The 27138-nt window shown below is 42.4% G+C and overlaps 1 protein-coding gene across 1 annotated transcript in view; it reads left to right on the plus strand.

Annotated features, from left to right (window-relative positions):
- Positions 1 to 3750: 3750 nt before the first annotated feature.
- LOC311136562 (carbohydrate-responsive element-binding protein-like) overlaps positions 3751 to 27138 on the plus strand; it is a 42268-nt gene continuing 18880 nt past the window's right edge. The window contains exons 1-7 of the mRNA XM_084170745.1: positions 3751 to 4133; positions 9512 to 9618; positions 10238 to 10320; positions 11002 to 11091; positions 11192 to 11233; positions 26008 to 26182; positions 26582 to 26662. Of these exons, the coding sequence (XP_084026871.1) occupies positions 3763 to 4133; positions 9512 to 9618; positions 10238 to 10320; positions 11002 to 11091; positions 11192 to 11233; positions 26008 to 26182; positions 26582 to 26662 (949 nt within the window). The 5' untranslated portion in view covers positions 3751 to 3762. The remainder of the gene's footprint in view (positions 4134 to 9511; positions 9619 to 10237; positions 10321 to 11001; positions 11092 to 11191; positions 11234 to 26007; positions 26183 to 26581; positions 26663 to 27138) is intronic.

Here is a 27138-nt window from a genome sequence, read left to right on the forward strand (position 1 = left end):
CATGACAATGACCCAAAACACACGGCCAAGGCAACAAAGGAGTGGCTCAAGAAGAAGCACATTAAGGTCCTGGAGTGGCCTAGCCAGTCTCCAGACTTTAATCCCATAGAAAATCTGTGGAGGGAGCTGAAGGTTAGAGTTGCCAAACGTCAGCCTCGAAACCTTAATGACTTGGAGAAGATCTGCAAAGAGGAGTGGGACAAAATCCCTCCTGAGATGTGTGCAAACCTGGTGGCCAACTACAAGAAACGTCTGACCTCTGTGATTGCCAACAAGGGTTTTGCCACCAAGGACTAAGTCACGTTTTGCAGAGGGGTCAAATACTTATTTCCCTCATTAAAATGCAAATCAATTTATAACATTTTTGACATGCGTTCTTCTGGATTTTTTTGTTGTTATTCTGTCTCTCACTGTTCAAATAAACCTACCATTAAAATTATAGACTGATCATTTCTTTGTCCGTGGCAAACGTACAAAATCAGCAGGGAATCAAATACTTTTTTCCCTCACTGTATTTGCCATCATATTGGCAACTTTTTGAATACCATATTGAAACTATGAAACTATATTCATTTTTAAAGAATTTCCAATTATCAATTGTTGATAATAAAAAATTGGAGCAGTAATGGACTAGAATAGAAAATACATGTAGGTCTATTGTCCACTTGCACTTTTTTGCTGTCACAGTATACATAGGCATGATATATGCATATAATTTGGTCTTCAAAATACAAAATGTCCATAGGCACTTCACATGGGCACTGTAGAAGAAGTAAGTGGTGGAATATGGGACTTTCTAGTATTGATAGTTACTGCTATCACTTCTAGGCATGCCCCTTATGTAGGCCTAGTCCCATTGGTTGGTCTAGGACATAGGTCTCCCCTTACATAATAACAAGCACATAGCCTAGTGAACTTATCATCCACTGTTTCAGATAAGGTGTTGTAAGAAAGAGTGGCCTCCTTTCAGCTGGTTCCCAGCTGACCCGGGGCCTCATAACAGGACATTCCCATGGCATGGGACAACACATCTGATTTTGTGCCACACTAGAGACTAGAGGGGCCAGTGTTGGATTGGATGTATCCCATGCGTTCCAGGTTACATCTGTCAACTTCGGCATGTGCTGCACTTACTCAAATGCCACAGTGACTGGCCAAATAAGAATTGGACCAAAGTTGACCGAGATAAAATTAGTTTTATATTGGATATTCTGTGTTATTCTGTTTTCTCTCACCAATAGCTATTGAACCAATCATGCCATGACAATGAAAATGCTATATTCTGAATTGGGGGAGGATGGACAACAATCCACAGCTATTCTTTTTACATTTCGTTATACACTATCAGTCAAAAGTTTGGACACACCTACTCATTCAAGGGGTTTTCTTTATTTTTTTACTATTTTTTACATTGTAGAATAATAGTGAAGACATCAAAACTATGAAATAACACATATGGAATCATGTAGTAGCAAAAAAAGTGTTAAACATATCGGAATATATTTTATATTTCAGATTCTTCAAATAGCCAGCCTTTGCCTTGATGACAGCTTTGCACACTCTTGGCATTCTCTCAACCAGCTTCATGAGGAATCACAAGGTAGGGGCTCTCATGAGGACCGCCATAGGAATGGAAGAACCAGAGTTACTTCTGCTGCAGAGGATAAGTTCAATAGAGTTACCAGCCTCAGAAATTGCAGCCCAAATAAATGCTTTGCGGAGTTCAAGTAACAGACACATCTCAACATCAACAGTTCAGAGGAGCCTGTGTGAATCAGGCCTTCATGGTTGAATTGCTGCAAAGAAACCACTACTAAAGGACACCAATAAAAAGAAGAGACCTGCTTGGGCCAAGAAACACGAGCAATGGACATTAGACCGGTGGAAATTTGTCCTTTGGTCTGGAGTCCAAATTTGAGATTTTTTTGTTCCAACTGCCGTGTCTTTGTGAGACGTGGTGTGGGTGAACGGATAATCTCCACATGTGTATTTCCCACCGTAAAGCATGGAAGAGGAGGTGTTATGGTGTGGGGGTGCATAGCTGGTGACACTGTCTGTGATTTATTTAGAATTAAAGGCACACTTAACCAGCATGGCTACCACAGCATTCTGCAGTGATACGCCATCCCATCTAGTTTGGGCTTAGTGGGACTATCATTTGTTTTTCAACAGGACAATGACCCAACACACCTCCAGGCTGTGTAAGGGCTATTGTACCAAGAAGGAGAGTGATGGAGTGCTGCATCAGATGACCTGGCATTCACAATCCCCCGACCTCAACCCAATTGAGATGGTTTGGGATGAGTCGGACGGCAGAGTGAAGGTAAAGCAGCAACAAGTGCTCAGCATATGTGGGAACTCCTTCAAGACTGTTGGAAAAGAATTCCAGGTGAAGCTGGTTGAGAGAATGCCAAGAGTGTGCAAAGCTGACATCAAGGCAAAGGGTGGCTATTTTAAGAATCTCAAATATAAAATATATTTTGATTTGTGTAACACTTTTTTGGTTACTACATGATTCCATATGTGTTATTTCATAGTTTTGATGTCTTCACTATTATTCTACAATGTAGAAAATAGTAAAAATAAAGAAAAACCCTTGAATGAGTAGGTGTGTCCAAACTTACTGCTAGTGATAGACAATATGTAGAGACATACAGACAATTGAGTTTAAACAAAGTTTACATACATTATATACAACTAGGTAGAGCAAGCATAGAGCTATACGGGAATGAGCAGATATACAAATGTACAGTGGGTATACTGTTAATATACAGTGGATGTACAAATTTACAGTATCAGTATGAATATATCTAAATGCAGAGAGATGGACAAAGGACAATGCAGTATAGTGCAGTTATTTTGTGTACAGTTCAGAGATGGCTTGATGTGGTGTGCAGCATAGAGTGCATAGTCCTTTAGTCTCTAGGGTCAGATGGCCAGTTGGTGAGGGCCACAGGAAGAAACTTTTCAAGTGGCTGGATGGCACGCTATAGAAGATTGAAAAGCTCAAACAAAAACAATGTGAAATCCCCCCCCAACCCCCCCCAAAAAAATTGGATTTTTGTCCATCCTCCCCTAACTCAGAATATATCCTTTTCATAGTCATGGCACATTTTGTGTAAGAGCTATAGAAATTGAAAGCCGACATCTTGTTATTATATAAAATAAATAAAAAAGTCATGGCACACTTTGTGTAAGAGCTATTATTGAAAGCAAAAAATTATAATAATAGTAATAATGAAATTTTTAACAAATAAAAGCCCTGGATTTTTGTCCATCCTCCCCCAATTCAGAATATACAGTATAATTTTCATAGTAATGGCATGCTTTGTATAAGAGGTGTTGAAGATTGAAAGCCGAAATATTATTATATATATTTTTAAATAATCATCATTAAAAAAATTGGGATTTGTGTCCATCCTCCCCTGACTTATATTTCATATTATTATATATAAAAAAATAAGATAAATAAAAAAGCGTATGGCACACTTTGTGTAAGAGCTATAGAAGATTGAAAGCCTAAATATTATTATTATATATATATATATTTTAATAATCATAATTTTAAAAAATGGGATTTTTGTCCATCCACCCCTGATTCAGAATATACCATCTTCATAGTCATGGCATGCTTGGTTCAATAGCTATTGACAAGAGAAACCCCAATTCCACCGAATATCCAATATAAAACGAATTTTACCTCAGTCCAAAACCGGGGGAAAAGTTCATTGCAGCGCGGAACAAGTTCAATTCTATACTGGAATGGCAATGGCAGAAAGAATGTCCCCAGAATTGTCTCAGGGACAAGGACAAGGAAAGCAGAACCAGCTCAACGACTTGGAATCAGATTCGGACCAAGAGGAAGATCATGCGCCGAACACCGGGACTGGACCGGCTGTTGCTGGCTCTTTTCTCCGCGCGCAGGTCATCCATAGCGGACACTTCATGGTGTCCTCCCCGCACAGCGACTGCACCCCGCGGAGACGGAAAAGCGGAGCAACCGTGCGATATGATTTTGATACCGTGAACAGGACTTGGTGTCAGACATACAGATTCGGTCCGCTAAGTTCTGGGAGCCTAAGCATCGACCCAACGCTGACCCGGTTATTTGAGTGTATGTCACTGGCCTACAGGTAAATACATTTACATTTTAGTCATTTAGCAGACGCTCTTATCCAGAGCGACTTACAGTTAGTGAGTGCATACATTTTCATACATTTAAATACATCATTATTGATTATTGTATTGTTTACTAGTTGTCAAAGGTTTCAACATTTCCACAAGGGAAGTTGTCAAAGGTTTATTCATGTCCACACTTGCATGAAAATTAGGCACATTACTGGACCGCCAATTTAAAACGTTTTTCTTGCATCACTTCGGCAAAATATTGTCTGGCCTTACTGTAATAGCTAGTATCACAAGTCTCCTTATATGCCTAATATTATTACACTTTCATAAAACATTTGATTGATACTGTATGTATAGAGAATGATTAGGTTTAAATAGAAATGACATAAACTCAAAAGCTGTGTGTGTACTGTGTGTGCATGCATGTGTGGTTGGGTGAAGGGTTTCAGAACAGGCTGTAGACTACTTGCGAAACTGTTTTGAAGCTCTTGACAGAGAAATGGACTTTGGTTTGAGTTGGCAGCCTGTATGTTATGGAGGATTACAGTGTAACTAAGGGAAAGGATAAGAGACAGTTACCACAAAGACCCTGTGCCTGCTAGCTCACCTCTATCCCCTTACCCTACATTCAGTGTTTTTCCTTTTGTAATGAAGAATACAAGCTGATACCAACAAACAGGGACTTTGGCATGCTGCAGGAGATTTCACTGCTGATTAGTCTATACATTATTATTAGCACTGCCCTTTCTGTGAATCAGTTACATCACAAATATTTGTTATCAAAATGATTTAACAACCGCTGGTTGATAGACAGTATACAGTATGTACAGTGTCCAACATTGTTGCACACCTTCAATTGAGAAAGCAACTGTTCTTGGCTGAGTAATGGACAGATAGCGACTCACAAATGTCCACAAAATATTTTCACCATCATCAGGAATGATAAAGGAAGGAATGAGACAAGAATACTTGACAAAATAGTTTTATGATACACTGTCAATTTTCGGGGCCAATATTGCCATGCAATGTTGCTGGCAATGGAGTTGGGTATGACGTAAATGTATGAGACACTGGAGCAATGATGAGCAATGAGCAACATGGACATTAATAATAGATTACATATTAGGCATATATCAACTTAAAACTCAATTTCACCATTTATTTACGAATCTCCTACAGCCCTTTCCCTTTCCTTTTTGTTGACAGCCACATATGTACTGGATTTTATCAGCTAACAAACAAGCAACAAAGAGGTGTTGCCCCTGCTCAGGGCATCCACTCAACCTACTGCCAGTCAAGTCAATGACAACAAAGACATAAGGGTAAATAGATTTAGAAAACGTTTTACTTCACAATTCTAAGCTAGGAAGTGCAAACGGTATTCATCAAGCTAGCCAGCTAGTTAAATATATATATAAAAAAACTATATAAAACGAGCAACATTTTGGATGTAAATGGCCAACATTTCATTCCAACATGTGAGTTGATTTTCTCTCACTTCAGCTCAAAAACGGTCGCCATGTTTTTCTAAATCTTTTGGAAGAGCAGACTGATCACGTTACCAATATCTGTGCTCTGATTGGAGGATTCCTACAAATTGCCAACTAGGTGGAGCTGCTGGTCAAGAGTCCCCAGAGAATAAAAAGTTGCTAATTTTCAATGTAAATATAGTTGCAGCAACCATTGCTGGCAACATTGCTCAACAAAATTGTATTGGGTCATGGCTAGAAGGGATCCAGCTTTTGTCAAATTAACATCAGATTTGAATTTCGGAGCAGGTTAGGATAATTTACGCAGCATTCTTAAGGTAGCAGGTCAGGAGAATTAGGTTTAGGTTAAGAAAAGGTTAGGGTTAGCAAAAATGCAAAAAATATCATCTTTGACAAAAGTTGGATCCCTTCTAGCCATAACCGCAATTCAATTGGCCGCAATTTGTTGCCTAAAAAAATTGCCATGTATCATATTATTATCTGGGGAATTTTGATCTGCAGCGCTACCTAGTGGGCAGCTTTTTACAAATCCTCCAATCAGAGCACAGATATTGGTCATGTGATCAGTCTGCCATTCTAAAATATTTTCTCACTACAATATATGATCATCATATGTTAATACATACAGTGCATTCGGAAAGTATTCAGACACCTTGACTTTTTCCACATTTTGTTACGTTACAGCCTTATTCTAAAATGGATTTTAAAAATAATCATCCTCATCAATCTACACACAATACCCCATAATGACAAAGCGAAAACAGGTTTTTAGTAATCAGAACCTTTGCTAAGAGTCGAAATTGAGCTCAGGTGCATCCTGTTTCCATTGATCATCCTTGAGATGTTTCTACAACTTGATTGGAGTCCACCTGTGGTAAATTGGCCAGACGGAAGCCACTTCTCAGTAAAAGGCACATGACAGTCCGCTTGGAGTTTGCCAAAAGGCACCTAAAGACTCTCAGACCATGAGAAACAATATTCTCTGGTCTGATGAAACGAAGATTGAACTCTTTGGCCTGAATGCCAAGCGTCACACCTGGAGGAAACCTGGCACCATCCCTATGGTGAAGCATGGTGGCACCATCCCTAAGGTGAAGCATGGTAGTGGCAGCATCAATGCTGTGGGGATGTTTTTCAGTGGCAGGGACTGGGAGACTAGTCAGGATCGAGGGAAAGATGAACGGAGCAAAGTACAGAGAGATCCTTGATGAAAACCTGCTCCAGAGCACTCAGGACCTCAGACTGGGGCGAAGGTTCACCTTCCAACAGGACAATGACCCTAAGCACACAGCCAAGACAACGCAGGACTGGCTTCGGGACAAGTCTCTGAATGTCCTTGAGTGGCCCAGCCAGAGCCCAGACTTGAACCCAATCTAACATATCTGGAGATACCTAAAAATAGCTGTGCAGCGACGCTCCCAATCCAACCTGACAGAGCTTGAGAGGATCTGCAGAGAAGAATGGGACAAACTCCCCAAATATAGGTGTAACAAGCTTGTAGCGTCATACCCAAGAAGACTTGAGGCTGTAATTGCTGGCAAAGGTGCTTCAACAAAGTACTGAGTAAAAGGTTTGAATACTTATGTAAATGTAATATTTCAGTTTTTTATATTTAATAAATTAGCAAACATTTCTAAAAACCTGATTTGGCTTTGTCATTATGGGGTATTGTGTGTAGATTGATGAGGGGTAAAAAACAATTTAATCAATTTTAGAATAAGGCTGTAATGTAACAAAATGTGGAAAATGTAAAGGGATCTGAATACTTTCCGAATGCACTGTACATACTGTGTACAGTTTGTCATGTTTAACTGATGAAAATATCCATGGTTGGGTGCATGCTAATCGGTTAGCATGCTAACCGGAGCTCATGCAAAGTCAATGGGACAAACTGGTTAAATTAGCTAGCTAGCTAACCTCGTAGATTGTTAGCTAGCTAGCCTCGTAGATTGTTAGCTAGCTATAGCCATTTACATTTAGCTTTCCGTTTTGTATGTTTAACTAGTTCGCTAGTTAGCTTAAAACCATTCACATCTTACTATCTTATGATTATGACGTTAGATGTTTGCTAAATTTAGTTATCTTTATGTCTGCATTGCCATTGACTTGACTGGCACCTCTTTATTGCTTGTTTCTTAGCTGATTAATTTCAGTACAGCTGTGGCAGTCAACTGGCAATAACAAGCAATAGGAGATGAGTAAATAAATGGGGAAATTACGTTTTAAATTGATCTATGCTTCATATGAAATCTATTATTTATGTCCATGTTACTCATTGCTCCAGTGTCTGTTGCCACCAACATTGCTTAGCAATATTGCTTTAAAAAATTGCCAGTGTGTCATGGCCTCTAGAACTGCCCGAACAATGTCGTCAGTGTTTGTGTGTGTGTGTGTGTGTGTGTGTGTCATGCCATGCCATCAACAATCCTTGGCAGAGAGAGGAAGTCTCTTCTTCCAACTACTCCAATCTAGCTTTTACAATCTGATTGTTGCTCCATGAATAAAACACACACAACCAGAGCCAAGAAAAATTCTGCAGCCCTAAAGACTGCTACTAAAACCATGTTTCAGGTGTTTACTAGACTATATTCAGCGACAGACCTTACTTTGATTGAGGAAGTAAACTAGGAATATTTAATCATGCTAAGGATTCAACAATTGGTCTTCAAGTGTACTAGCATAACCAATCAATCAATCTTCAAGCATAATCAATCAATTAATGTGTCCTATATCAGTTTAAACAAAATATAGCTCTTGTCAAATGCAGCACTGAATCTGAAAGGATACACACTATTAGCACAGGAATTGTTATTTATTTTGAATGTCCACTGATGGAGCTAATGAACATTGCTTTTTCAAACAGTTTCTCAGAGACATCTTAGTGTTAGCTTTTTTTTGTAAGCTGTTAACAGCATCGCTTATGTCAGGTACCTTGATAAAACAATATTTTACAGAGAACATTTATAAGTCACCCTCTAGATGGGTGAATGCCATGGTTTATTTAACCCATTAGCTTCATGAAGTCAATTTGTACCTGGTTAATGTGCCTCCTCTGCTGTTTTGCTGAACGTGGGTTTTCACTTTAGTCATTTGACATCATCCAGCATCCAGCGCTAGGAAATGATTCACCTGGCTTCCTAGCAACCCAATAAGCACCAGCCATTAAGTGGCCCCTTCTCACCATCTGATATGCTGACTGTCTCAGTCTGACACTGGAAAGACACAGGGTCGAAAACAGCCTGATTTTTTTTACCTCAGTGGCATCCTATTCCCTATATAGTGCACCAAAAGTAGAACATTATTTAGGGAAGAGGGTGCCATTTTAGACACAGACCCTGTCAGTGTTCTGGTGGATAGGCTCCTCTGATTGGGTGCCATCAGGGCTGTGTGGAAATGATAATGTCAAAGAAAGAGGCAGCATTAAAAAAAAAAGTTTCATTGCTCTTGTTTTTAAATATGAGGCAGAGGACTGGTCCTTTCATATATTGTAGATTTTTTTAGTTGGACATCTTCTGTCAATGCTGGATGATATGTGGAGAATAGAATAGAATAGAATAGAGCATCAAGTTTCTGTATCTCTAATATTTATCCTCTGCTTGTAATCTTGTCTTTGTGTTTTTGACAATCATTAACTCTGTCAATTGCTTGTCTCTCTGTCTCTCTTTGTAAATGGGAGGGAAGGAAACTTTGCCCAAGGTGGTCATAACATAACCATTCCTTCCTAATAAATAGAATATCTTGTAGTGGGACACGAATTACATTGACGGTAAAATGTTACTTAAAGCTTAGAGGTATAATGCTTTGTTACTTGTTATAAGCATGTATATGAGCCTTTATAATGTCTAAATTCCTTTATTTTGTGTGATTATAAGGATTATGTTATGTCTTTTCAGTGGTAAAATAGTCTCTCCGAAGTGGAAGTCTTTCAAAGGCCTGCGGCTGCTCTGGAGAGACAAAATCCGTCTGAATAATGGGATCTGGAGAGCCTGGTTCATCCAGTGTAAGTTCACTTTTCCTCTCACTTCTCTCCTCTCCTATCCTCTCATTCCTGTGTAGCTCAGTTGGTAGAACATGGCGCTTGCAATGCCAAGGTTGTGGGTTTGATTCCCACCGGGGGACCACTACGAAAAAGTACAAAAATGTATGCACTTGCTACTGTAAGTTGCTCTGGATAAGAGTGTCTGCTAAATGATTAAAATGTAATTCCATTCATCCTCTCTCTCATCTCACTCCATTCTTTCACTCTGAGCAGCTTGCATGTCCCACGGTTGTTTAATCTGATAACAGACAGGGAGAGCTTTGTCCAACAGAACTGATACATGGACTTGTTACTACAGTACTGTCACACAACAAAGAGAATAGCTTGAGTGGGATGCCTCCTACAAAAACTACTGTACAATGTGGGCTAAATTAATTTTAACACGATGCAGTGTACAGCTTCCTATGCCATAACATACTAATGAGTGTGCCATTACTTTATGTACATAATGCTGAAGCCACATTTGGAAAGAAAACACACAAAAAAACAAATAGAATTGACTGATTTATTGAGAGAATTGAACCATTAATCCAAGCCATGATTGAATGATTAGTTGTTTCTCGCCCGTCCCGTGGTACAGACGTGGAGAAGAGGAAGAACCCTGTGTGTGGGTTCGTCACCCCCCTGGAGGGCTCCGAGGCCGACGCCCATCGCAAACCTGAAGTAGGTGACCTTTGACCCCCAAGGCCTAGTGAGGAAGTAGCCGATATAGTGCACTGCTTTTGAGCAGGGCCCATAAGGCTCTCGTCAAAAGTAGTGCACTATGTAGGGAATAGGACTTACCCATTTAACATCAACTAATATTAACCGAGCTACTCGCTCTCACAATAAACAATCACTCACAAAGACAAGGGGAACAGAGGGAACACTTATACACATACTAATTAGGGGAATGAGCACCAGGTGTGTGTGATTGACAAGACAAGACAAGTGGAGTGATGCGAATGGGATCGGCAGTAGCTAGTAAGCCGGTGACGACGAACGCCGAAACCTGCCCGAACAAGGAGGGGAGGCAGCCTCGGCGGAAGTCGTGACACAGTGGCTGTACAGTAACATGCTATACATTACGTCAGAGCTCAGGTTCTCCATTTAACAGCACTGTATAGGTTTTGACTGACAGACCTTATAAACCTGAGCACCGCGCGCAACAAAAAGATGCCCCCATCCCTCCCGCTAATTGGGCTACTTTTGTTGTTGTCTGAGTAAGGTTAAAATACCTATTTTTCAGAGGTCGAAAATACGTCTTATACGGACGATGAAAACTATGCACTATGTAGGGAATAGGACATACCCATTTAACATCAACTAATATTAACTCCTATGTTTTTTGTTTTCTCTTGTAAGGCTATAGTTCTAGAAGGCAGCTACTGGAAGCGTAGGATCGAGGTAGTGATCAGAGAATACCACAAGTGGAGGATCTACTACAAGAAGAGGGTGAGGGATCATTTTGGACATAGATAAGGACCTTTTGTTATACATTATTTTCATGTCATTCCAATTGTACTAAATTCAGTTTCTTCTTCATCCATTGAAGCTTCAGAAAAACAAAGATGGCCTTTTGTCAATGCTACAGAAGGTAAGATTAAGACTTGAATAATTCAACTCTACTTTTAATTTCCCTCTTTTTGGAACAGGTTTTAATTTCCCTCTTTTTGGAACAGGCCATGCCAGTATGTGCACTCCTTAGTCAAACGCTGAAAACACGTGTGAGGAGAGTTTCCACGTCTGAATAATGATATGTGTTTAGTCAATAATTATATGTGTTTGGTCAAGTATGGGAACTGACCATCTTCTGACAGCTGACCGTTTATGCCATTAAGTTTAGCCAAACATGCATGTGTGCGCGCGTGTGTGCGTGCCTGTGTGATATTGACAGAGGGGATTAATGAACCAGGTGTATTGTATTTACCTTAGTGGGTTTGGAGCACACCATATGTTTGTCAAAGTCATATCATTGTCTATTAATAGATTCCATTTAGATTCTTCCGGCCTTGGTCAGTCAGAGAAGAAAACAGAGGGGAGGCAAAAAAAATGAAAAATAGAAAACACTCAAAACTACATGCGTCACAGGCCGACATTGGTGATCAAATGACTTACATTTGTATTGCCTTTAGTGACAATACCTCTAATCTCTCTCTCTATACCCCCACCCAGTCTCTCTCTTTCTCTGCTCTGCCTGTCTTTCACCAAGGATGTGGCTTCAGACTTTAATATGTCATTTAATCAAATCTGACCCACTTGCTGATGGGTTGCATTGTGAAGCAGGGAGACATTTAAGGGCTTTGTTGTTCTACTGGATTTGTGAATGTGAGTGTGACGTCGGTGTCACTCTGGCACAAAAACAAATTAGCCATATTGGGAAGAGGATGTGGTTTAAGAAGAGAATGTTGAGAGAAGCATGGGGAGGAAAGAAAGAGGTTGAGGGAAGGGGGGGGGAGGGTGAGACGCTGAGGATGTACCTTATTGATGACTGTACTCACATGAGCACACGTGTGTCCTCTCAACCCACAAAACCCTAAACCCACTCTGTGTGCAAAATACATGGTCAGGTGAAGTCCCCCACCCACTCTGCAATATGCAGTACATGGTCAGGTTTCCCCTATGCTCCTGTGTTGCCTCCCAACGTATTCATCTTCTCCATCCTTTCCTGCACCTCCTACTTTTCACCTCCATTCTACTCTATCTTAATCGTCTTACTACACTCTTTAAAAAAAAGGGTTCTTCATTTATCCCCGTAGGAGAACCCTTTTTGTTTCCAGTTAGAACCCTTTGGTGGTGAAAATGGTTCTACCTAGAACCGTTTAGTGGTGAAAGGGTTCCACGTAGAACCTCTTATTAGTTTAAGGGTTCCTCTTGGAGCCTAATATAGTTATTTTCAGAGGGTTTCCTATGGGGACAATTGAAGAACATTTTATGGTTCTAGGGAGCGCTTTCTTTTCTGAGAGTGTATGTGTAAGAGTTAATTATATGTACCCACCTGAAGTGAAGTCTGTACATTGCATGTGAAGTCTGATGTCAGTTACGTCATTGTTTACTGTGAAGTCGAAGGTTCTGCAGGTCCTTGTAATACCTGATCAGGTTTGTGAGCACCAGAGATAATGTTTGACTGTGTGTAGAACTCTGTGTTGTCTGGGACTGTGCTGTACTAGAAGGACAGAGGGATAGTACTGTGAATACAGGGCAGAGCATTACAGGACTGACTGGGGTTCAAAGGAACACAAGCCGACAAACCTCACTGAGGCCAAAGATCACTTCACAAGAGCCAAAGCACCTGCTATCAGCTCACAGCATTTACACAACTTTTGTAGTTTATCTTGTCTTGACATAAGCTAGAATTGTGGTCAGTTGCGGATATGGCTTATGTAGGGTCCTGTTTGTTTAGTTCAGTAGCCCTTTCCACTCACAGCCCGTCATCCCGTATACGGCTTGAAAATGTCTGATTTTGTCATTGATAAGTGCCTAAATTGGAAAGCAGTGTGTGATGAGGTGTGAATGAAGGAGTCAGGCGCAGGAGGTAAAACACAGAAGTCCAGAGTTTATTCCGTTTACATAAATCAAACGCTCCCAGCGTGAAAACGAAACTAATACAAAGGAAAATATTCCACCTTGGCAAGTACAAACAGAAGAGTAGCTCAACCGAGCTACTCGCTCTCACAATAAACAATCACTCACAAAGACAAGGGGAACAGAGGGAACACTTATACACATACTAATTAGGGGAATGAGCACCAGGTGTGTGTGATTGACAAGACAAGACATGACAAGTGGAGTGATGAGAATGGGATCGGCAGTAGCTAGTAAGCCGGTGACGACGAACGCCGAAACCTGCCCGAACAAGGAGGGGAGGCAGCCTCGGCGGAAGTCGTGACACAGTGGCTGTACAGTAACATGCTATACATTACGTCAGAGCTCAGGTTCTCCATTTAACAGCACTGTATAGGTTTTGACTGACAGACCTTATAAACCTGAGCACCGCGCGCGACAAGAAGATGCCCCCATCCCTCCCGCTAATTGGGCTACTTTTGTTGTTGTCTGAGTAAGGTTAAAATATCTATTTTTCAGAGGTCGAAAATACGTCTTATACTGACGATGAAAACACGTATTTTCCGGACATTGAAAATACTTATTTTCCTTACGATGAACATACAGTACCAGTCAAAAATTTGGACACACCTACTCATTCAAGGGTTTTTCTTTATTTGTACTATTTTCTACATTGTAGAATATTAGAGAAGACTTCAAAACTATGAAATAACACATGTGGAATCATGTAGTAACCAGAAGAGTGTTAAACAAATCAAATTAACTTTTAAGAAGGCACACCTGTTAATTGAAATGCATTCCAGGTGATACCTCATGAAGCTGGTTGAGAGAATGCCAAGGGTGTGCAAAGCTGTCATCAAGGCAAAGGGTGGCTATTTGAAGAATCGCAAATATAAAATATATTTTGATTTGTTACACTCCTTTCTGGTTACTACATGGTTCCAAATGTGTTATTTCATAGTTTTGATGTCTTCACTACTTTTCTACAATGTAAAAAGAAAGAAAGACCCTTGATCCAGCGTTGTCCAAGGTAGGGGAGGGTTTGGCCGGCAGGGATGTGGGTTCGTTTCCCACGGGGGGCCAGTATGAAACAAAACAAACAAAAAAACATGTATGCATTCACTAACTGTAAGTCGCTCTGGATAAGAGCGTCTGCTAAATGACTAAAGTTTAAATGTAAATGTGTGTCCAAACTTTTCACGGGTAGTGTGTCTTTTCTGGACATTGAAATCAGGTGCATCTTACGTGCTGAATGAAAGGTAAAAATACATATTTTCCTTATGTTGAAAATATCTAATTTACAGACATTGAAAATTGAAAATATGAATTTTTCGGTCATTGATTCTATGGACAAATTTCAACTGTTGTACATCAATTATGTAAGCATTATTTCACAAAATTACTTTTTCACACCTCTTAATAGGAAAGAGGAGCCAAATGTAAATCGCAACAAAATATTGATGATTGCTCCCATCGATCACATGCACTTATGTAAGCTTTTTCAAAAGCTTTAAATCTGTCAATGATGATGTTCAAAGTAGCCCAATACACAGAAAAAAGAAAAAAATAACACTTCATCTACAATAACATTCTGAGTAACGGTGACATGTTGTTTTTCTTGCTATGACTGTGATATGTTGTTGTTTGTCTACCTTAGGTGAATACACTGACTGTAAGTCACTCTGGATAAGAGCGTCTGCTAAATGACCAAAATGTAATTGTAAAAAAACAAACACTTGCAAAGCATGCTGGTTATTATTCTAATGAGCTCCGCCCCGAAACAAGTACAGTCGTGGTCAAAAGTTTTGAGAATGACACAAATAATAATTTTCACAAAGTCTGCTGCCTCAGTTTTGATGATGGCAATTTGCATATACTCCAGAATGTCATGAAGAGTGATCAGATAAATTGCAATTAATTGCAAAGTCCCTCTTTGCCATGAAAATGAACTTAATCCCCCAAAAAACATTTCCACTGCATTTCAGCCCTGCCACAAAAGGACCAGCTGCCATCATGTCAGTGATTACTCTCGTTAACACAGGTGAGAGTGTTGACGAGGACAAGGCTGGAGATCACTCTGTCATGTTAATTGAGTTAGAATAACAGACTGGAAGCTTTAAAAGGAGGGTGGTGCTTGAAATCATTGTTCTTCCTCTGTTAACCATGGCTACCTGCAAGGAAACACGTGCCGTCATCATTGCTTTGCACAAAAAGGGCTTCACAGGCAAGGATATTGCTGCTAGAAAGATTGCACCTAAATCAACCATTCATCGGATCATCAAGAACTTCAAGGAGAGAGGTAAAATTGTTGTGAAGAAGGCGTCAGGGCGCCCAAGAAAGTCCAGCAAGCGCCAGGACCGTCTCCTAAAGTTGATTCAGCTGCGGGATCGGGGCACCACCAGTGCAGAATTTGCTCAGGAATGGCAGCAGGCAGGTGTGAGTGCATCTGCATGCACAATGAGGCGAAGACTTTTGGAGGATGGCCTGGTGTCAAGAAGGGCAGCAAAGAAGCCACTTCTCTCCAGGAAAAACATCAAGGACAGACTGATATTCTGCAAAAGGTACAGGGATTGGACTACTGAGGACTGGGGTAAAGTAATTTTCTCTGATGAATCCCCTTTCCGATTGTTTGGGGCATCCGGAAAACACCTTTTCCGGAGAAGACAAGGTGAGCGCTACCATCAGTCCTGTGTCATGCCAACAGTAAAGCATCCTGAGACCATTCATGTGTTGGGTTGCTTCTCAGCCAAGGGAGTGGGCTCACTCACAATTTTGCCTAAGAACACAGCCATGAATAAAGAATGGTACCAACACATCCTCCGAGAGCAACTTCTCCCAACCATCCAAGAACAGTTTGGTCACGACCAATGCCTTTTCCAGCATGATGGAGCACCTTGCCATAAAGGGCTCGGGGAACAGAACATTGACATTTTGGGTCAATGGCCAGGAAAATCCCCAGACCTTAATCCCATTGAGAACTTGTGGTCGATCCTCAAGAGGCAGGTGGACAAACAAACACCCACAAATTCTGACAAACTCCAAGCATTGATTATGCAAGAATGGGCTGCCATCAGTCAGGATGTGGGCCAGAAGTTAATTGACAGCATGCCAGGGCGGATTACAGAGGTCTTGAAAAAGAAGGGTCAACACTGCAAATATTGACTCTTTGCTTAAACTTAATGTAATTGTCAATAAAAGCCTTTGACACTTATGGAATGCTTGTAATTATACTTCAGTATACCATAGTAACATCTGACAAAAATATCTCATAACACTGAAGCAGTGAACTTTGTGAAGACCAATACTTGTGTCATTCTCAAAACTTTTGACCACGACTGTACACATTTGGTCAGTGCGGACCAGATGCAAATCTGAACGAATCATAGACGTCTAGGCTATGTTTCACAAGTTTGAACATCACAGTACAGTACGGCACAGTTTAGTACAGTAGAGCATAGTAGAACACAGAAGAGTAAAGTACCGTACAGTACAATACGGTGTGGTACGGTACAGGACAGTAGAGTTTTATTCAGCAGAGTACATTACAGTATGGTAATAGTACAGTATAATTTAATTCAGTACAGTACAGTACAATACAGTAGTTGAATTCAGTACAGTAGAGTGCAGTACAGTTTAGTTCAGTAGAGTACATTAAAGTAGGGTACAATACAGTACACTACACTTTTCTATACTTTACAGTACTCTAGTGTGCTCTACTGTATTGTACTGCACTTTACTGTACTATACTCTACTTTTCTTTACTGTACTGTGTGCAGTAATATACTGTACTCTGCTGTGCTCTACTGTACTGTACTGTCACGATCGTCTATAAAAGGAGCAGACCAATACGCAGCGCGTTGAGTGAACATGATTACTTTAATAAAGACAGCACGTAACTACAAAACAAAAGACGAAAGTGAAGTCCACAGTGGCAATGACTGTACAGGAACAAAAACCCACAATTCCCACAGGAAAACAATCAGAATAAATATGGCTCCCAATCAGAGATAACGAGCCGACAGCTGACACTCGTTACCTCCGATTGGGAGTCATCGACCAAACCTAGAAATAAACCCCACAGAACTGCAAACATAGAAATACACCCAAATTCCAACATAACCAAACCAAACCCCAACAAAACAAATACACCCTGGCTCAAATATAAAAGTCCCGGAGCCAGAGTGTCACAGTACCCCCCCCTAAAGGTGCGAACTCCGGGCGCACCAGCATACAGTCTATGGGAGGGTCTGGGTGGGCGTCTGTCCACGGTGGCGGCTCTGGCCCTGGTCGTGGTCCCCACCCCACCTTAGTCACTATCCGCTTCCGTAGCCTCCTCCATATGACCACCCCCCAACTAAACCCCACTGGATTAAGGGGCGGCACCGGACTAACGGGCAGCACCGGACTAAGGGGCAGCACCGGACTAAGGGGCAGTACCGGACTAAGGGGCAGCACCAGGATAAGGGGCAGCACCGGGCTAAGGGACAGCACCGGACTCAATGGCGGATCCTGGCTGGCTGGCTCTGGCGGATCCTGGCTGGACGGCTCTGGCGGATCCTGGCTGGACGGCTCATGGCTGGCTGAAGGATCTGGCTGCTCATGGCTGGCTGACGGATCTGGCTGCTCATGGCTGGCTGACGGATCTGGCTGCTCATGGCTGGCTGACGGATCTGGCTGCTCATGGCTGGCCGACGGATCTGGCTGCTCATGGCTGGCTGAAGGCTCTGGCTGATCCTGTCTGGCAGAAGGCTCTGGCCGATCCTGTCTGGCGGAAGGCTCTGGCTGATCCTGTCTGGCGAAAGGCTCTGGCTGATCCTGTCTGGCGGAAGGCTCTGGCTGATCCTGTCTGGCGGAAGGCTCTGGCTGATCCTGTCTGGCGGAAGGCTCTAGCGGCTCCTGTCTGAAGGAAGGCTCTGGCTGATCCTGTCTGGCGGAAGGCTCTGGCTGATCCTGTCTGGCGGAAGGCTCTAGCGGCTCCGGTCTGGCGGACGGCTCTGAAGGCTCATGGCAGACGGGCGGCTTATGCAGCGCTTGGCAGACGGACAGTTCAGACGGCGTTGGGCAGACAGGCAGTTCAGGCGCCGTTGGGCAGACGGGCAGGTCAAGCGCCGTTGGGCAGACGGGCAGTTCAGGCGCCGTTGGGCAGACGGGCAGTACAGGCGCCGTTGGGCAGACGGCAGACTCTGGCCGGCCGAGACGCACTATAGGCCTGGTGCGTGGTGCCGGAACTGGTGGTCCCGGGCTGAGGACACGCATCTCAGGGCTAGTGCGGGGAGTAGCAACAGGGCATGCTGGACCCTGGGGACGCACATAAGGCCTAGTGCGTGGTGCCGGAACTGGTGGTCCCGGGCTGAGGACACGCATCTCAGGGCTAGTGCGGGGAGCAGCAACAGGACGCACAGGACTCTGGGGACACACAGGAGGCTTGGTGCGTGGTGTAGGCACTGGTGGTACTGGACTGGAGCGGGGAGGTGGCGCCGGAAATACCGGACCGTGCAGGCGTACTGGCTCCCTTGAGCACTGAGCCTGCCCAACCTTACCTGGTTGTATACTCCCCGTCGCCCGACCAGTACGGGAAGGAGGAATAACCCGCACCGGGCTATGTAGGCGAACCGGGGACACCATGCGTAAGGCTGGTGCCATGTAAGCCGGCCCGAGGAGACGCACTGGTGGCCTGATGCGTTGGGCCGGCTTCATGACATCCGGCTCAATGCTCAATCTAGCCCGGCCGATACGTGGAGCTGGAATGTACCGAACCGGGCTATGCCTGCGTACAGGAGACACCATGCGCTCTACTGCGTAACACGGTGTCTGCCCGTACTCTCGCTCTCCACGGTCAGTCCAGGGAGTAGGCGCAGGTCTCCTACCTGACTTCGCCACACTCCCTTTTAGCCCCCCCCAAGAAATTTTTGGGTAGTACCCACGGGCTTCCAGCCTCGACTCCGTGCTGCCTCCTCATACCACCTCCTCTCGGCTTTAGCTGCCTCCAGCTCTTCACGAGGGCGGCGATATTCTCCCGGTTGTGCCCAAGGACCCTTTCCATCCAGTATCTCCTCCCAAGTCCATGAATCCTTGATAGGCGTCCATAACTCCTGTGTAGGTTGACACGCTGCTTGGTCCTTTTATGGTGGGTTTTTCTGTCACGATCGTCTATAAAAGGAGCAGACCAATACGCAGCGCGTTGAGTGAACATGATGACTTTAATAAAGACAGCACGTAACTACAAAACAAAAGACGAAAGTGAAGTCCACAGTGGCAATGACTGTACAGGAACAAAAACCCACAATTCCCACAGGAAAACAATCAGAATAAATATGGCTCCCAATCAGAGATAACGAGCCGACAGCTGACACTCGTTACCTCCGATTGGGAGTCATCGACCAAACCTAGAAATAAACCCCACAGAACTGCAAACATAGAAATACACCCAAATTCCAACATAACCAAACCAAACCCCAACAAAACAAATACACCCTGGCTCAAATATAAAAGTCCCGGAGCCAGAGTGTCACATGTACTGTGCTGTCCAAACAGTTTTTATGTTTTATTTCTTTTTATTCGGACCAAAGACTAAACAGTACAGATAAAAAAACGGGTAAAAATGGTGTGCAGGTGAGGTTGGAAGCCCAAAAGCGCTGATATGAAAACCACACCACAAATATAAGTACAACAAAAAGTTTGTTCGATCAGTTAAACAAAGCATATTCATTATAATTGTACAAGAAAAAACATGTTTGATTATGTGTGTGTGTGTGTGTGTGTGTGTGTGTGTGGGAGTGGGAGTGTGAGAGTTAGGCTACATGGAAGGGATTATTGGGTAGTTTGGTTCATCAGGTTCAGCAGGTTGGGTAGTTTGGTTCATCAGGTTCATCAGGTTATTGAGGGATGATGAGGTTTTGGCAATGTTAAGATAAGAATTCCAGAGTATGGGACCTCTGTATCTGATAGAGAATTGACTATGTGAGGTGTGGCATTGGGGAGGGTGAAGGTTTTCGCGGTGTCTTGTGTTATATAGATGGATTTCAGAATTAACCTGGAAGAATCCATTGAAGGGTTTAGGTAAACTGTCTGGGAGGTATGAGTATTTGCAGATGAAAGTGCATAATTGGCGTAAATTAATGTCGTAAATAGACAAGATATTAAGTTTCTTAAACAAAGGTGCAGATGGAGCCATGTAATTAGAGGAGGTGGCTAGTCTTGCAATTTTCTTTTGTATAATTAGTAATTTGTGTAGGTAGGAGGCATATGTACTGGCCCAAACAATATTACAGTAAATGAGATATGGGTCAATTAAGCTATAGTATAGAGTTAGGAAGCAAGCCTGATGAACCAAACCACTAATCTTTTTGATGATACCAACAGATTTAATTACTAAAGACAAATTGAATATGATCTTTCCAGGATAACTTTTTATCAATTAGAACTCAGAGGAATCTAGTGAATGTGACTTGTTCCATTTCATTCCCACCAATTGAGATTCTGGCTCTTTATTATTTTTGTTATTTTATTTTTTATTTTTTACAGTATTTCTTATCCTTACTAGTAAATACAATAAAGTTGGATCTATTTATATTTAAAGATAATTTGTTTATCTGGAACCATTCAGAAAATGTGGCTTCATTAATTAGTGAATCAAAATCCTTATGTGATTAAAGGAAATTGGTATCATCAGCAAAGAGAATGGGAAGTACGGTAGAAGACACAGCAGCAAGGTCATTGATATAGATTAGGAATAACAAAGGTCAAATTATCGAACCCTGTGGCACACCACAGGATATCTTGGCCCTAGTAGATGCACAGCCGTTTGAATAAACAAATTGTTCTCTATCATAAACATAACTATATAACCAATTATATGTATAATCATGAAAACCGTAATAATGCAATTTAGAAAGTAATATTTCACGATTAACCGTGTCAAAAGCTTTGGATAAATCTAAAATGATGGCAAGAGCGTATTCATTGTTGTTAAGGGCTGTAAAGATTTTATCCACAAGTTGCAAAAGAGCCATATCTGTGGAGTAGTTTTTATGAAAACCATATTGGTGCTCATATAGAATACAGTGTTGATTTAAATGTTTAAACTTTCTCTTATACACCATCTTTCCTAGAATTTTAGAAAAACATGGTAGTACAGATATTGGGTGTCACGGTTTCGGCCGAGGCTGCTCCTCCTCCTGGTTCGGGCAGGCTTCGGCGGTCGTCGTCTCCGGAGTACTAGCTGCCACCGATCTATGTTTCATGTTCGTTTGGTTTGGTCTTGATGTTGTACACCTGTGTCTAGTTAGTCCTCGTTACTGTTCTATTTAGTTCTCGTTGTGTGTGTCTGTGTTTGTGTGTTATTGTTTCGCTGTCGTGTTTTGTGCGCTACTGTTTGCCTTGTGCATTTCGTATTTTCCTCCTCTGTGTTTAGGAGGTTATTTACGCACTGTTTTGTGCGCCTTTTGGTTTTCGCCTGTGTGCGGACTTTCTCGCCTCCGGGCGTTTGACTCGTGAATTTGAGTGTGCTGTTCACTAAAGTCTATTGGACTTATCTTTCTGCGTTCTGCATCTGATTCCTGCACCACACCCACCTACAGCACCCACTGACATTGGGAGATAATTTGTAAAATATATTGGATCCCCAGATTGATAGAGGGGAATAACTTTGTCAATTTTTTAATATTTAGGAGCAATACCAGTTTGCATAGATTTGTGAAACATAGATGTCTATGATTGGTTCAGATTTGGTCCGGTCATATTCTGAATGTCTATGTTTGAGCCAGATATAGGCCGGCACGTCTGTGGACGTTGAGGTTAAGGCCGGCCCAGGTCAGATCTGAACCAACCATAGACGTCTATGTTAGCCCAAATCAAGGCCTGTACGGATCGGACCAAATCTGAACCAATTATATTTGTCTGTTTGGCCCAAATATAGGCGGGTCTGGACCAGACGTCTGTGGACATTGAAATCAAGGCCGTCTATGATTGGTTCAGATTTTGTCCGGACCGGACCAAAAATCTACGTCCGTGGATGCTGAAATCAATGCCGGTCCAGACCCCATCAAAAAAAGGTCCAAAAGACGTGCTTAGTGGGTTGACTCCATTCTATGCGCACCAAAATTACAATTTGTTTTGTCTGCAGTGCCTTTTGAAAGCCTAACACTGTAAGATCATATTTTATTACTTACCTAGCTAGCCATGTTGGCAATATAATAAGCTTTCAAATGATGACCACCTGACCCAGATTGCGATTTATAATGGAACGTTTTTGGATTGCGTAAACAGCAACAGTAATTGTATGATAGTTGAAGGCTCTTTCCTTGAGTCAGAAAAGTGCATTGAAATTACACTGAACAAAAATATAAACGCAACATGTAACGTGTTGGTCCCATGTTTCAAGAGCTGAAATAAAAGATCCCCGAAATGTTCCATACGCACAAAAAGCGTATTTCTCTCAAATGTTGTGCAGACATTTGTTTACATCCCTGTGAGTGAGCATTTCTCCTTTGCCAATATAATCCATCCACCTGACAGGTGTGGCATATCAAGAAGCTGATTAACCAGCATGATCACTACACAGGTGCACCTTGTGCTGGAGACAATAAAAGATCACTCTAAAATGTGCAGTTTTGTCACACAACACAATGCCACAGATGTCTCAAGTTTTGAGGGAGCGTGCAATTGGCATGCTGACAGCAGGAATGTACACCAAAGCTGTTGCCAGAGAACTGAATTTCTCTACCATAAGCCGCCTCCAACGTCATTTTCGAGAATTTGGCAGTACGTCCAACCGGCCTCACAACCACAGACCACGTGTAACCACGCCAGCCTAGGACCTACACATCTGGCTTCTTCACCTGCGAGATCTTCTGAGACCAGCCACCCGGACAGCTGATGAAACTGTGGGTTTGCACAACCACATTTACATTTACATTTACGTCATTTAGCAGACGCTCTTATCCAGAGCGACTTACAGTTAGTGAATACATCTTTTTTTTTATACTGGCCCCCCGTGGGAATCAAACCCACAACCCTGGCGTTGCAAACGCCATGCTCTATCAACTGAGCTACATCCCTGCCGGCCATTCCCTCCCCAACCCTGGGCCAATTGTGCGCCGCCCATGAGTCTCCCGGTCGCGGCCGGCTGCGACAGAGCCTGGATTCGAACCAGGATCTCTAGTGGCACAGTTAACACTGCGATGCAGTGCCTTAGACCACTGCGCCACTCAGGAGACAACCGAATAATTTCTGCGCAAACTGTCCGAAACCGTCTCAGGGAAGCTCATCTGCGTGCGTCCTCACCAGCGTTTGGACCTGAATGCAGTTTGGCGTCGTAAGTGACATCAGTGGGCAAATGCTCACCTTCGATGGCCACTGGCACGCTGGAGAAGTGTGCTCTTCATGGATGAATCCCGGTTTTAACTGTACCGGGCAGATGGCAGACAGCGTGTCTGGCGTCGTGTGGGCGAGCGGTTTGCGGATGTCAACGTTGTGAACAGAGTGCCCTATGGTGGCAGTGAGGTTATGGTATGGGCAGGCATAAGCTACGGACAATGAACACATTTGCATTTTATCAATGTCAATTTGAATGCACAGAGATACCGTGACGATGATCTTGAGGCCATCACCTCATGTTTCAGCATGATAATGCACAGCCCCATGTCGCAAGGATCTGTACACAATTCCTGGAAGCTGAAAATGTCCCAGTTCTTCCATGGCCTGCATACTCACCAGACATGTAACCCGTTGAGCATGTTTGGGATGATCTGGATCGACGTGTACAACAGCGTGTTGCAGTTCCCGCCAATATCCAGCAACTTCGCAAAGCCATTGAAGAGGAGTGGGACAACATTCCACAGGCCACAATCAACAGCCTGATCAACTCTATGTGAAGGAGATGTGTTGCGCTGAATGAGGCAAATGGTGGTCACACCAGATACTGACTGGTTTTCTGATCCACGCTCCTACCTTTCTTTCAAGGTATCTGTAACCAACAGATGCATATCTGTATTCCCAGTCGTGAAATCTATAGATTAGGGACTAATGAATTCATTTCAATTGACTGATTCCCTTATATGAACTGTAACTCAGTAAAATCTCTCTCAAACCCTTATAATCCTTTTTTCTTATCATCCAACATTTCAATGAATATTCTTATTATGTTACTGAATGTATCCAGAGTATTTTCAGATGCCGTTATTGACAAATGCTGTCAAAAGTACAGTAAATGTAAAATGCACATAGTTCTTCTGTTAGAAACATTTAAATGTGTCCCTATCCATATAGGCCAATTTCCATGAGTGTAAGTGGTTAATTACTGGCTTAATATTAGGACATTATCACAATTTATATAGATTAAATATTGCAGTTATTGTTGTGAAAAATTGGAGGGAAAGTGGAGGTAAATAGCATGTGAAGAATAACTGAATAAAACAGGTAGAAGTGACAGAATAGGATAGTTAGTATTTCTTCTGTATTTTCTCTGAGGTTCATTGCGTCCATGCGTCCCATTGCGCCGGGGGTCTCTCTTCATGTCTGTCCGTCTGCACGTGAATGTGTGACTGACAGAATTAGGTCAGGGACAATAGACTGCTGCTCTCATTATATGGAGGGACATTAAAATTAAGAAATGAATAAACATGGAGGGACATTAAAATTAAGAAATGAATAAACATAAAGAATAATGGAACCAGGTAGGGGCTAGTGTTTTTGCACAATATCGCAAATCCACTTTCACACCTAATCTTGCGCACCCACACACACATTCGCCAACCCACACTTCCTTCCGGCACGTACACACGGCGCACTCAGCACATCTATGCTATAATTCCCTTTCTGTGAATGAAAAAAACAAAAAGGTGTAAACAGGGGGTTTGTTGTTAGGTGAAACGTAATCAAAAGTAATTTCCGCCTCATTCAGGGCTTTTCTATAAATATCTCCCCTGGTTTGGGACTGAATATTAAAAGGTTAGGACATGACGGTGTAACATAGAGAGCAGACAGAGACTGGATTAGCTGTGAGTGATCGTGAATATTTATATGATTATTGGATGTGCTTGGGGGACTTCATGAAGGATATTTCCTATATTTAACCTTTGGCTTCCAAATACTGTGGCTGAATAGCAGAATTTGACATTATTGGAAACATTGAGGGAGGCAAGTGAAGTTAGATTATTGTTCAGTTGTTTTTGTCTGAGTTTAGTACATTTAGTACATTTTGTTTGGATTTCGATTAGATTTTAGTTGATTTTCATGTTCTTGCATTTGTTTAGAATTAAGACAATTGGCCATTTTAAATATTTTTTTCATAGTTTCAGAGTGGTTAAAATCACATGACAAGCTGTGAATGACTTTCTATTGGATTTACTCTATATTCTAATGTGATGTTTGCCAGTCTTCTTCATCTACCCCTGTCAATTCTTGTACTGTACTCCTGCACTCGTCTTACTTCCTGTAGCGTTGTTGTTAGTGCCCTCTAGTGTGAGGACCAGGTTTAGAGATGCAATTTGTCTCTTGACATCTCAATTTGGGTGTCCCCTCTTCGGCTCTATCTCAACTCATCTTTCCGTGTTTCCTTGCACCTTCTCTCTGCGCCTCCTTCTCAACCCTATTGGAGGAGAAGGTCCAAGGGCTCTCCCTTCTGACCTTCTTCTTCAAAGGGTTTTGAGAAGGAGGTGAGGATATAGTATGGGAGGAAGTGCATAAAGATGAATTGAGATAGAGCCTTTTTAGATCAGTGATTTCTTCAAGGAAGGGAGGAAGGAAGGATACATTTTAGAGCATTGGAACAGAGCCTTCATGTTGTCCCCACCCCACTGTGTCCAGGGTCAGATCTGCAGGGCGGAGCTGAAGAAATGGTCCAGTCAGATGTACCAGGAGCCTGAGGTCATGCCAGAGGAGGTCCACATGTTTGACCTGGACTGCTTTCTGTCCGACATCTCTGACACCCTGTTCACCATGACCCAGAAGCCCTGCCCGTGGGCCAACGACCGGCACAACAGTGAGTACCACACCACAACGACCATTCTACTTACCTGTAAACTACTTATCTACCTACGTCTATTATACTTAGAGGAACCCTTATAGTGTCTACAGAAGCCCTACAGAAGCCCTGTCTATGATACTTGTAACACTATGATACAAATCCCTACGAAATTCAACATTTTGTCTTCTTCTTTTTATTTGATCGACAAAAATAACAGAATACTCCGCTTACTATTTATCCGACCTATGGTCATGTGAGACAATAATGCAGGAAAGAAAACCGCCCAACAAATGAGGAACTTGCAAATAAATAAATGAGGCTAAAGATGCAAACAGAGGCCCACACCCACTCTCTCCCTGTCTCTGGTATGTTTCTCTGTATGTGACAGTAGTGTTCTACTTCATCCCCCCTCAGCGTACACCAGCAATGCTGACATGATCCAGCCAGGTCTCACCCCACTGCAGCCCAATCTAGACGACTTCATGGATATCCCAGGTATTGTGAGTGTGTGTGTGTGCTGGATTTCTCTAGCGGTTTACACACTGTCAGGTCTACCCGATCCGTTCCTGGCTGGCTCAGACGTTTCTTTCATGACCAAGTCGCTCTGGATAAGAGCGTCTGCTAAATGACTCAAATGTAAATGGAATGACTTCTTCGATCTCTTAAAGCGAGCTGCAGCTGGCCCGGCAAGATATCTAGTGGCAGTGCTGCTTGTAAGCGTGCTCTGTCTTTAGTTTGATATGCCTACACACCATTGGTGATTGCCATACCTTGTACATATAATCAAATTATTTTGCTGTCCTTCTTAACAAATAGTAGACTTGACAGTCCTTCTAAGCACAAAATGTGCTTGAGACAGGGGACAGAAACACTTCCCACTGGGCACACCATGTCTTTTCAACATGGACATTTGGGTAATATTTGGTTGAGATGTTGATCAATGAGATTTCAACCTTTATTCACAGACTCAA

The sequence above is a fragment of the Coregonus lavaretus genome, assembly GCF_964263955.1.
Source record: "Coregonus lavaretus genome assembly, chromosome: 10".
Classification (NCBI taxonomy): Eukaryota; Metazoa; Chordata; class Actinopteri; order Salmoniformes; family Salmonidae; genus Coregonus; species Coregonus lavaretus.